General features: G+C 34.4%; 1 protein-coding gene across 6 annotated transcripts in view; it reads left to right on the forward strand.

The window, feature by feature from the left end:
- Positions 1 to 7,670: 7,670 nt before the first annotated feature.
- The window catches only part of LOC127138720 (uncharacterized), a 48,227-nt gene continuing 42,436 nt past the window's right edge, over positions 7,671 to 13,461 (forward strand). For 5 of the 6 annotated variants that reach the window (XR_007808841.1, XM_051065216.1, XM_051065219.1 and 2 more), the window contains exons 1-4: positions 7,671 to 8,656; positions 9,415 to 9,691; positions 9,852 to 10,037; positions 12,752 to 12,904. Coding sequence is in view for 5 of the 6 variants with exons in the window: in XM_051065216.1 (XP_050921173.1) it covers positions 7,929 to 8,656; positions 9,415 to 9,691; positions 9,852 to 10,037; positions 12,752 to 12,904 (1,344 nt within the window). In the remaining variant the exon portion in view is untranslated. The remainder of the gene's footprint in view (positions 8,657 to 9,414; positions 9,692 to 9,851; positions 10,038 to 12,751; positions 12,905 to 13,461) is intronic. The other variant, XM_051065220.1, reaches the window with a different exon arrangement.

Genomic DNA, 13,461 nt, shown 5'->3' on the forward strand with positions numbered 1-13,461 from the left:
GTTTTCCAGATCTGCTATGGGTTTTCTCTGCTACGAGATCTTCCAAACCCAACCTTCCACAGTCCAATTTTACACAACGATCAACCATATTATCAGATACAGATCATACACATTTCGACAACGCAATTTACTAACCTTACTACATCTAATTCCTACGAATTTCTTCCAATTGGGATCCAAATTTCGTTCATCAAATGTTTCACAGATTCAGCATACATCATTCTAATCAGAGTCAAATTCATGGTTTATCACTACCCATTACATGTTATCCCATAAGACCCATCAAACGACGATAAACCCCCCTTACCTGATTAATCCGGCAAATTCCGTTAGCTTCAAGCTTTTCCTCTTCTCTTGCTCTGCCTCTTTGCCCTTTCCCACTTCCAGCCGCTTGCTCTGTTTTCCTTTTCACGTGAAAACCTTTTTCCAAAAATTGGGACTTTTTATTATTCCCACTTATATACTCCAATAATAAAATCCAATAATATTATTCCAAAATAATAATAATAATAATCCAATTATCTAATTAAATTAATAAATATATTATTAACTTAATTTAAATAATTACCATATTATTATCGGGGTGTTACATTATGCACTTTTACTTTTTTCCTATAAAATTCATGACCTATTATGAGTTTTAGGATCCAATTTTTATTCCAAGTTTCTACGATATTTGCAATGTGCTTTTTCTCTGTAACTCAAGTCTCCAAGGGAGCAATTATGAACCAAAGCTTAATCATAATTCAAGTTTTATTATTCATTCTTCTTCTATTATTCATATGTTATGATTCTTTGATATGAGTCTAATAATGATTACCAATTTGGTTTTGTCTGCTCTCACCATGAGTGAGTAGTTCATTAGGGACTATGAGTTATTGAGATTATTTCATGACCTATTGTATGATTTGTTACTATCGATTGTGAGAATTTTAGTTAAATTTATTTTATAATATGAGTTCACGCATTCCAACCTCGTTACAAAAGTAAGTGGATCTCAGGTATCGACCGTAGTCTGAAAGGATATTCGTCGATACTAGAACACATATTTTTAAACAACCTAGTCCAAAACAGCGAAAGCGCTTGGACGAATTTGAGAAAACATATAGGAAGGAAAAAGTAACGACTCGTCGAAGAATAATTTGGTCGTGCGAAAGTAAACAAATTATTTGTCGTCGATAGGGGTAATGCGCTTGCAAAAGCAGGTATTCCCCATAATCATCCTTTTTCTATAATTTATATGGAATTCTCGTAATAGAAGTAACAAGGATCATGCGATTGTGTTAGAGTATGAATCGTTACCCTAGGTTCTGTTTCCCCCAATTGAAACTTAAGTGATTTTTATGTTAATCTGTTTTCATTTAATTTCTTTTTCTGTTAAGATGTTTACTAAAATCCATATTTTTTGTTTCTCTAGATATACACCGATGGGACAAGAATTCAGTACTTAAACCATTGGTCTTTGTGGTTCAATATCTATTTTATTACTTCGCATAACCGTGCACTTGTGGATGTATCATATCTCCTTCCGCCTTAGGAGCAGAATTAAGAGGCTCCTCTTTAGGAACAAGTGTCTCTAAGACATACAACCTTTTCTCATGTTTAAGGACAATCATAAAGTTTTGGTGTCAGTCCAAAAAATTTGTCCCAGACAATTTGTTCTTGTCAATGATTGATTGCAAAATTTTGTTAGATGTGTTCTTTGACATGGTAATATACATAAAAATATATGAAGATATAAGTATCATTAAAAGTATATTCAATTAGGTCTTTAATTAAACATGCTTCCACTATTTTACTCAAACCAAATGACCCTCACCATTTGATTCATATAATCATGTTAGAAGATTATCTAGTGGATCGAGATCCATATTTCACTTTGTTTTAAGTCAATGGTGGGCTGATTACATAAAACTTAGTTATTTAGGTAGGAACTTCTTCCAATTGTATCTAATAGAACTCTCGAATATTATCAATTATGTGAATAACTCTTTATTCTAATCCATCATATGGATTATTCCCAACTCTTAATTCTAAATTCATATAATCTTATTATAATTAGTTTAGTTTAGATAAACCCAAAGTTTTAGCAATTGGATATTACTTTTAACCAATTGCGCCTTACCAATATAGAATACGCACCTTGCGATGGACAAAAGAAAAGAAAACTAAGGCCATAAGTGCTCACCACAAGGCAACAATGATAAACATGCTTTTATTATTATAATAAATTTATGTTAATTAAATATTTTTTTTGCGATTGGTCACACTACGCAATATTTTAATGAACAATTCACTTGGAATCTGTATCATTTTTGGCATCAACACTTGATGCTTTCTGCAAATCCTAAGGCACTACTCTTATGCCATCAAAAACCTTAATCACATAACTCATGGCAACATAACTTTTGTGTTATCATAAACCTTAATACAACACATTCATACCATTAAAAACATAATGATCGATTACTCAATACTTCTTATAGAAATGACATTGCTTCACCTATAAACTTCAGATTCTAAAGCAGAATGGACGTTTATTAATCAAACTAATAACACTCATTGTATACTAATAAATGAAAGAAACAAAATAGTATATCAAATACATTACTATCACACCAAAATTATTTATATCAATTACTGATGATCGATGTATCGCTACTTCACCATACAAAAGTGGGATTCTTAAGCGTAGTATGTGAATTTATGTGTTGCAAGTATAAAGTTAAAAACTCCACAAAAGATCCTTTATGAAGTTTTGATGATGATAATGTCAATAGTTGATATGTTGAAGACAGTGACAATATCTCTCAACACTCTAATGATGGTGAACCAACTAGTAATAAATCTCAAACCCTCATCAAGAAAAGTACTTAAGACTGAAGTGCTTATATAATCAGTACATCCAATAAAAAATCTTGAAGCCTCAGATAAAGTGTGAAAGCTTTCCAGGTGTTATCTGTCTGAGTGGCCAAAGTTTTATAAAAGTAAGGAAGTAGCTATTAAGGTCTAAGGAAACTCTCACACACACGCACACAGTTAAAAGACTTTTTCTAATCATTTTACCTTTTAAAAATATTTTCAAACCTGGCCAAGTGATTAACTAGTTGTCCACTACAATTTAAAAGGATTTTTAAACTAACCAATCGATTGGGGACTCAAGCCAATCGATTAGGAAAAAAATCCAGCTTGCCAATCAATTAATGCATTAAGCCAATTGACTGGATAGAGCCTAAACGATTAACCAAACGATTAGGAAATCACCTTAATGACTCATAACAAATCTCTATCAAATATTTCCATGTTGGGTAAGGTAATCGATTAAAAATGACTAATCCAGTCCACTGGAATGTTATGACTATCGATTGACTAACTCGTATATAAAGGAGGACCGCCTCTACTTCATTTCATGCCACTTTGCAAAGCTTTACATTTTATTTGGAATTTATCTCTCTATTTTCTCTCCTTTTCTCTCTAGAAATATTTCTCTTCACTTAAAGTTGTCATAGTGCCTTCGAGTGGAAATTTGCTTGTGAGGAAGAGTTTTAAGTGGTCTTGTTGTTTGTTTAAATATTGAGAGTGTGGTACTCTTAGATTGAGTTTTTTTCGTGAGATAAACCAGTCATTATATCTTTGTTTTTGGTTTCTAGAACTTCATCGAAAAAACTATGTTATGGTTATTGAGATCAACCTGAAAATCTCTAAGAAGGTTCGTTAGCTTATCATATTGTAAAAGCTATCTTTTGTATAAAAATATCAATATGAGATTGTATAAAGATTCATCTGCATAACCTTCAAAAGCTCCAAGTTTATAGTCAAACTCTCAGACGATCTCTTGGGGACAGGTCTAGGCCAATATTCGGCCAAACCTATATAAAGTTTTGGTGCAATCTCTATAATCCTACCCTCTTTAGTTTCTTTTATTTACTGTTTTTATTCCCGCTGCTACTTACTCTTAAGAATCTACTAACACAATTTTAAGCGTAACTAAGAAAACCACTATGATAATTGCAAATTTTTAATACCACAATTCACCCCCACCCCCTCTTGTGCTTGGAGCCACTTGTCCAACAAGTGGCATCAAAGACTAACTCTTGTTAAGGACTAATCGTATTAGGAGGAAATGTCTTTAAGCTATTCACTAAACAAACCCACGTCCTTCAATGGAGAAGGGTATAATTTTTGAAAAGAGAAAATGAAATTTTTTCATAGAAGGGATGAATTGTGGTATTCAGAAGGTTGTGAAAGAAGGTTCGTGTGTTCCTACATACATTATTCATGGTATTGTAATAGACAAACTTGGAAATGATTGGACCAAATATGACAAAGAAAATGTGCAGTGCAATTGGAAAGCAAAAAATATCATCCCTACCGCTCTCGGTCTTGATGAATTTTTGCGAGTTTCTCACTGCGAAACTGCTAAATAGATGTGGGACATCCTCCAAATCACCCATGAAGGAACTACTGAGTAAAGAGGAGAACACTGCGCATATTAACTCATGAGTATGAAATCTTCAGAATGAAACCTGAAAAGACCATAACTCAAATGCAAACATGATTCACCCATATCGCGAGTCATATGAGGACTTTGGGGAAAACATTCTCAAATGAAGAATCAGTTATAAAAATTCTTAGATGTCTAACCGTAGTTGTCAACCCAAAGTCATTACGATTTGTGAGTCTAAGGATTTAGTGACTATGGACACACACACTCTCTTTGGTAAATTGCAGAAACATGAAATGAAACTCAAAAGGCTCGCCCTAGATGAAGAAGGAGAAAAAAAATACAAAATCTAGCACTTAAAACCGAGGAATCTGATTCTAATAGTGACATGTCTCTCATAGTGAAAAACTTAAAGAGATTCATGAATAATGAGAAAAAGCATAAGGAAGAGCAAGAAAAAGATGAGAAAAAAACATTCATTCCAACATGCTACAACTGCGGAAAGAAATGACACATCAAACTTGTCTCCTATTCAAGAAAGCAAATAAAAAATTCAGAAAATTTCATAGAAAAATAAGAAGAAAAAAACTTATGCTGCATGAGAAGAAAACGATATGGAATCCTCGAACAATGAAGAAGAAGAAAAATCCAACATTTGTCTTGTGGCAAATCATCAAGATGATTAGGTAACTTCTCACCTCTCTTATCATGATCTATTTAGAATCAGTGAAGAAACTAACAAAAGAAACAAATAAATTAGAACAAATTGTTTATGCATTTAAGGAGACTATCTCATCTCTTGAACTTAAAAATAAAACCCTTGACAAGGAGATAGAACTCCTTAAATAGAAATAAAATGATTCAGTTCAAAGATTTTCCACTTAAAGTGAAGATGATAAACCTGACAAGTGCGATAAATATGATAATTTAAAAAATGAAATTTGTGATCTTAAAAAAAAACTTGTCAAGATCACCAAAGAAAGAGATAACTTAAATGTTTTGTTAGGGAAATAAAGAGCCTCTTACAACAAAGCCGACCTAGGCAATGGACCAAATAACAATAGTAGAAACTTTGAAAATATATGTAAGGCCAAAACCATATCTCATTGTAACACCTTAAAATGCAACTACTGTAATAAAGAAGGACACATTTCCATGTTCTGTTTCATTAAGAAAAATCATGAGAGTAAAGAAGGACATTCCCCTTCATATTTTTACAAAAAAACATTGTGAACACAAAGTAAACATTTCATCTGTCCCTGTAAATACCTATATCAGTAAGATTAACAAGAAGAATGTTTATGAAACTAACAAGAAATGATCCAAGATGATATGGGTATCTAAAGTTAATACCTAACCCTTTCTTGGTAGGAATGATTTACAGTCTCATACACTAAATGGTATCTCGATAGCAATTGTTTAAAGCATATAATAAGTGACAAAACCCTTTTATCCACCTTCTTCCCTAATGAAGGGGGACTTGTATCTTATGGAGATAATAATAAGGGAAAATTCTAGGTTTTGGCACCATTGGTAAGTCCCCAAATTCAACGAATGGGGAAACTCTCTTGGTTAAAGGGCTCAAGCATAATTTACTTAGCATAAGTCAATTATGTGACAATGATAACAGTGACATTTGACCCTTCTGGTTGCAGAATCATAAAATCTAAATCAAATAAAATTCAATTTACAAGCTCAATAAGTGGAAATGCCTAGACAATAAATTTAAATAAAATTCCTTCAAATGATATATGTCTCCTTAGCAAAAGGGATGAATCTTGGTTATATCATAGGAGAATAACTCACAACCACATGGATCACTTGAACAAGTTGGTTCATAAAGATCTCGTATACGGTATGTTAGACTTACACTTTGAGAATAGCAGATTATGTGATGCGTGTCAAAAAGGGATGCAGGTAAAAACCTCTTTTAAATTTAAAAATAGTTTTTTACTGATCGATCCTTGCAACTGCTTTACATGGATCTTTTTGCCTCATCCAGAACCGTAAGTCTAGGTGGAAAAGTGTACGCTCTTGTAAATGTGGATGACTATTGTCGCTATACCTAGACATTATTCTTATCTCAAAAAAGAGACGTGTCTGTTGCCTTTCAAAAACTAGCCAATGTTATCCATAACGAAAAAGGTGTAAGCATTGCATAATTTGTATGTCATTCAAGTTAGATCATGCATGTAGTGATTTATCGTATAAGCATATGATTGTCTTGTATCAAACCTATTGGATCATGCTTAAGTTGATTGTGTTAAACAACATGTCTAAGTTGAGATATTTTTTTATAGATTAAGTAACTTGAATTATCCTAGTTGACTCAAGACATTGTTTGATCATTCTCTTAGTGATACCATTGAAATACATTGGTTAAAATCCATCGTGATGAGAATCTACGCTTTCATTTTATGTTGTTTTAGCTCCCGATCACCCAACTTGGATTTTTGTATTGAAAGCTTTCAAATTATTTTTTAAAAGGGCATCAACCAATTCAATCCCCCTTCTAGATCTTTTTCATACTTATATTTCCAACCAATAGAAGATTTACCATGAAATCTTACCTTAAAATGCAGACATCCCTATAATTGCTTTTCATAGTTGCTAATTGTTGTTGCACTACGAAGAACATCAATGTTTCCGCAACGACAACTAAGTTTCCACCGCATATTCAAACTTGTGTAAACCTTCAAATCAAAACTTTCAAAACTCTTCCTTTTCCCTAAAATGAACAACGATCAAAACTCATAATTTATAGAACTCACAATTTCAAGCAGCAATAGCGATGACAACCAATGAAATTTGAGTCCAAATTCCATTTAGGGTTCGTTTGACTAAACATTTCAGAACATACACAATGAAAATGAAGATGAAGATGGTGATGAATAGATGTCACATATGTAATAGACTATTTTTTTTAAAATTATATGAAAATGAATTTGAAGAGATAAAAGATAAAATTAATTTAAAAGTTAAGACACCAAAATAAATCAAAAGTAAAGATAAAGAAACAAAAATAGAATTTAGCCTAAAAAAAACTAGTACCAAAAAGAATTTTTAAAAGATACTCTTCAATTTTAAGTAGAGTAAAATGACCGTCCATTATAATTTCTTTTTGGAGTCGTATGCCATTATAATTTGGACAATGAAATTGGTGATTAACTTAAAGAACAAGTTTTCAAATTCAAATCAACCACTCCTTTATAGCAACTCAACAAAAAAGAACAAGCCGGAGCACTATCTAGCTGACAGCAACGTGAACAGCCGATAACCGTGACAATAACCTCCCAAACTAACCGACAATCAAATTTAGACCCTCGAAGTTTCCCCAATCGGTTCACCGGAACCATACATGATCAACCATACATGACCATCATCATCAACATACATCATCACATGATCGCACTCTTTATTCTCTTATTTTCTCATCACCATTCATTCTTCATGCAAATCCATTTCACAATTTCAACAACCAATCATGTTACCGGTTACCCTAACTCCCTTTCTTCCCGCCAAACCCTTCCCCTCCCGCCAATTCCAATTCCGTCTCTACAAACGCCGTAGACTCAAAATCGAAGCCTCTCTCCCACTCCCGTCACCGTCGCCGTTTGAGAATCTCTTCACCACGTTGATCTCTCAATGTCCCTCCGTTAACTCGCTCGATTTCATCGTTCCCGCTCTCGGTTTATCTTCCGGCGCCGCTCTTTTCTTCTCCCGATTCAAATCATCTCCAATTTCCGATTCCGATGCCGGAGAATTGGGAGAATGCGGAGAATGGATCCTCTTTGCATCTCCGACGCCGTTTAACCGTTTCGTTATGCTTCGGTGTCCTTCGATATCGTTTAAGGAAAGCCGCCATGAGGTTAACGAGAGGTTAGTGAAGGAGGAGAAGCACTATGTAACTGTTAACAGTGGGAAAGTTAATGCGAAGAAGAAGGAGAAGGTTTTTGATTCGGATGAATTGAGTTATCAGAGAGTGTGTTTGAGTGCACCTGATGGAGGTGTGGTTTCGTTGGATTGGCCTGTTGAATTGAATTTGGAAGAGGAAAGTGGTTTGGATTCGACTTTGTTGCTTGTTCCGGGTACTCCTCAAGGGAGTATGGAGGATAATATAAGGTTTTTTGTGGTTGAGGCTCTTAAGAGAGGGTTTTTCCCTGTTGTGATGAATCCTAGAGGATGTGCTTCTTCACCTCTCACAACTCCAAGGTACTATATCATTAAAATTATTTAGCTGCTATTAACTTAGGATAAATGCTTACATTTTAGTCTATTTTACTACTTATTTATGGATTTATTGATATTGGTATGGTATATTGCGTCAATGTGACTATGTGATCACCTATCTAATCGAAATGCTAGTTCTTTCGGAAATCTGTGTAGTGGAAGATGAAGTGAATGTAGTATGTTGTTTGATATTAGATTTTAAATATAGTTAATAGCCATAGTTTAGTAGTTTTGTTGTGGATGTTAGACATGGGAAATTTCCCTATGAGTGAGAATGATGGTTGGTTAGGATCGAAATCTCTGGGGGGCTGGGGACTGACTTATTTTTGTTATCACATTTTGATCCAATACAAGCACCAAAGGATTATCAGAAGTGTCAGCAACACATATTGTGACACTCTTTCCAACTCTTTCTTTGTGACTGGTTGGGATTCATATAAGTCTCAGAACCTTGAGAATAGGTCCACCACATTTGAAATGGAATCCATATGAACTAGTGCGATGCTCATGTATTTCAATTGATAGTGGAGACTAGAGAGTGTTGAAGCGAGAATGTCGGACAGTGTGCTGCTAGCTCTTTTAAAGGAATATTTAGCTCCATTCCTTCTTCCTCTTCATCCTTCAGTCCTAGGACCGGAACGATGGTTACTTCTTTTAATGGACTGGGACTTGGGAGTACCTTTTTCTCTCATTAGAGACTTATGGCAAAGATAAGACAATGGTAGCTTTATTTTCTGTAGGTTATTTACCGCTGCTGACAGCGATGATATCTGCACAGCTATAACTTATATCAACAAAGCAAGGCCGTGGACTACCTTGATGGGTGTTGGTTGGGGATACGGTGCTAACATGCTCTCAAAATACCTGGCCGAGGTTGGGGAAAAAACACCAATGACAGCTGCTACATGTATAGACAATCCTTTTGATTTAGATGAAGTTACAAGAACCTTTCCTTATCACCGTGTTATTGATCAGAAACTCACTCGTGGACTTGTAGATATTCTACAAACCAATAAGGTAAACAGCATTCAATTTTCACCCATCTTTTTTCTCCCTTTGCAATTTTCCGGCATCCCATTCCACCTCCAATCTGTTTATTTCGGCACTTTTCAGTATTCTTCTATTATCCCTTAACACCACTAGTTCTGACTTAACTAGAAACTCCCTACTTCTGTAGGCACTTTTTCAAGGCAAAACAAAAGGCTTTGATGTGGAAAAAGCTCTATTGGCAAAATCCATACGTGATTTTGAAGAAGCAATATCCATGGTATCCTATGGCTTTGTGGACTTAGAAGATTTTTATAGAAATTCTAGCTCAAGAAATATGATCAAGGATGTTAAAATTCCTGTACTATTTATACAGGTAATTATGCATTTCTTCATGCCACTATCTCATCTAATAAATCCTCTCTTGATCTATAGCATCCTTTGCATTTTGCTAAATATTAATTCATTACGTGTTCTATTGCTTTGGTGGTGATTGTTTTGGGTGTAAGTAGTAAACTTCCGATTATCCACGACACACTAAATAACTCTTTTTAATTGTGTTTTGATGCTTTGTCACTATTAGATATGTGGAAAAATCACATTTTTATCGTGATTTCACAAAAATGGAGGACATATTTAGGGGCAAAATCTGTTAACACCTATGTAGACAATGATGGATAGCGTGGCAGATGGCCCCCAAAATGCTTTAGTGGTGAAGTGGGTAGAGGTAAGGCCGCTACTCTGAAGTTTAGGGGAGAAGAAGTGGTCTGGTCACGAACAGTACAGAGGAAAACAAGAGAAGACTGCGCCAGAGTCGAACGGGTAAAGGTCGCAGAGAGGAGAGTTCGCAGCCTCACAGGAGAGCTCGCGAGATAGTGGAGAGGTTGCAGAAGTTATAAAGCCAAAACGGTTCTAAAAGACTAAAACTGAGCAATTTTTCCTTTTCGGACAAATAACCAGGAAATTTTTACTTTTCCGTTTGTTTGTCTTATCTGTTACGCTCTGCCATTTGTCTTATCTGTGATATGCCATTTGCCTGCAATTTTGCCTCTACTGCTGCAACACAAAACCACTCTGCCACAGTGTTATGGGCTCCGGACCTTCGCTACACCATGTCCCATTGTGATTGCGGCCGCCAAATTGAGTATATGACACCTCTAATAACTTTTCTTTTGAGTTTCATCATCCGAATGTTGAATTATGTTATATTATTCGAATAAACATATATTCAATTTCTTAGGTAGTTTAAGCATTTATAACAGTAATTTAACGATAAATACTTACCTATATTTTAAATGTCATAATATACATTAAAACCTATGATGCATAGGTACGGGTATGGTAACCGGTATGGGTGTGGGTACTAATACAGGGTACAACAATTTTTAAAAAATTCAAGGTACGGGTAAGTCAATTAAAAACAAGAGTTTCTCTATAAAACGTATTTACTAGAGAATTTAATTGTTTTATTCAAAAACAAAACGTCACATTAAAATTTTAAAAAGTAAACCGATGAGTTTCCATAACAAAGAAACTAAAATACATAATACATTATATTAATATATATGAAAAAAAATAACAATTCCGCTAAAAATCGAAGAATAAGAAAAAATGAAGCACCCCAAGTACCTGTACGTTTGTACGTTTACCTGGTGCAGGTACCTCACCATTTTTAAAGTACCCATGTTTCAGAGGTTAAAACACAGTGATGTATTAAAGCATGCAATGATTTTTGAATTTTATAGGTATGATCAATTTGCAAGCAATGATTTTTGAATTTTATAGGTATTGTTAAGAATGTGTAATTGGACCTAACTCGTTTATAAGTGGGGGCAGTCCTCACTCTACCAACCGGTTTTGTAGGGTTGAGTTAGGTCCAATAACACATTCTTAACCGGTATGATCAATTTTGAAAACTTTCAATTATCAGATAAGTGAAAATTGTATTCTACACAGTTATTGTAGGTGTAATTATATATATCTCATGACAACAATTTATTATTGTGAGAAACGAAAACAATCAATGACAGCTGTGACTTACAATTCTATGACCTGGATTTAGAAACACAACGAACGGTCACACGAGCAGTTTGTATCTCTTCGTTTGTGTAAGTGCTTTTGTCTTCCTCTTCTCGCCTGAACTTGTGGTATGTGTTCGACACCCACTTCTACTATTCCCCTCCATATCTAATTTTACCTAGTGCGTACACTAACCATCACAACACTGTCTTAAGTGACGCAACCTTCATGACCCCATTAAACACGACCCCATCAACGCTGCATCAACTATTGTTCTGCGTGACGTGGTTCTCCAAACAATTAAGCAGACCCTTTCTTTTTATTATGAGCAAACCCTTTTTGTACACTAAACAAATAGAACAGGTCTTCATCTTTTTTAATTCTCCAATTTCAACTTGCTTACCCTCCAAATGTATTTAAAAAAATGGTAGAGATAAATGATTTAAGGCCATATACGGGTGATCATTATTTTATCTAACTGTTTGCACTGGTGAAGACAATAATCAGATGCCATTGGAATTTGTTTCTGGGTGAGAGGGGAGTACTTTTCATGATTTAAACAAACCAGTGTGAAAAATAACCAAATGGAAATGTAAGGAATGGAAGTTGCAATTTAGTAGGTCTGGATTTTATTTTTTCATTAAATATATAGATTGATATCAGAGTTTAGACTTATCTCAATCTCCAGGCTAAGGTACAGAGTTCTTAGTCTGATTTTGAGACAGACTATACAGAGATTTACCGCTATACAATCTAAACTAAAACAGTATGCACAAGAAAAATGCGAGCATTGAGTTATATACATACAGTAACAGTCTTGGTCCCTTCTCTTCACAGGTGGATTTGACAATACTTACAAACAATAAATAATCAATGAATCTCAGTTCTTGACGTGTTTTAGCTCATCCATAACAGGGAATAGTTATAAATATGCCTTCATTGGTTTATCGTAGTTTTATTAAAAGTGTCATTTTTTGAATTGTTTGTTATATTCTATTTATTAATACACATATATGAATGTAGGCAAATGCATAAAATGTCAGAAGTCTTACTGTTGGTAATTTTTGTCAGAGTGATAATGGGATGGTTCCAGTATTCTCAGTTCCGCAGAATCTGATTGCAGAAAATCCATTCACTAGCCTACTCCTATGTTCTTGTTTGCCATCAAATGTTATGGATACTGAAACATCTGCTTTATCATGGTGTCAGCTTGTAACAGTCGAGGTAGCTATCTCTATCTAGTCATGAATGTTGTCTTATTTATTTAACATTCTTGAAGTTGGGATTTCTAGTCTTTGCCTAGGTAAAGACCATATTATTTGATTTAGAAGTTCTGAAAACAATACTAGACTGGGCAGATAGACCAGCAAACTAGCTGGATGTTAGGTGCTGAAAACAATCCCAGTCAAGTCAACAGGATATGCTAGGGTTAAGAAGAAACTGGAAATTCCATGTGTTTTAGTGACCTGACTGGTTCAGTCGTTAATAACTTGATCCCATGGAAAGCACCACCCATTTCAGTACAAGAAATGTTGAATATCAGTGATTTTCAGTCCATGATCATCAGCTTGCATTGTATTGGGATGTGCCTCCAAAAGTGGTGAACATGCATGTTGCTAGGGTTAACTTGCAACATATTTTTTTAATGACTTTAATATATATATATATATATATATATATATATATATATATATATATATATATATATATATATATATATATATATATATGTGTGTGTGTGTTGATATTTGTAAATACATAGTGTTAGAATATTGGTATAC

This window comes from Lathyrus oleraceus, chromosome 4 (genome assembly GCF_024323335.1).
Source record: "Lathyrus oleraceus cultivar Zhongwan6 chromosome 4, CAAS_Psat_ZW6_1.0, whole genome shotgun sequence".
NCBI lineage: Eukaryota > Viridiplantae > Streptophyta > Magnoliopsida > Fabales > Fabaceae > Lathyrus > Lathyrus oleraceus.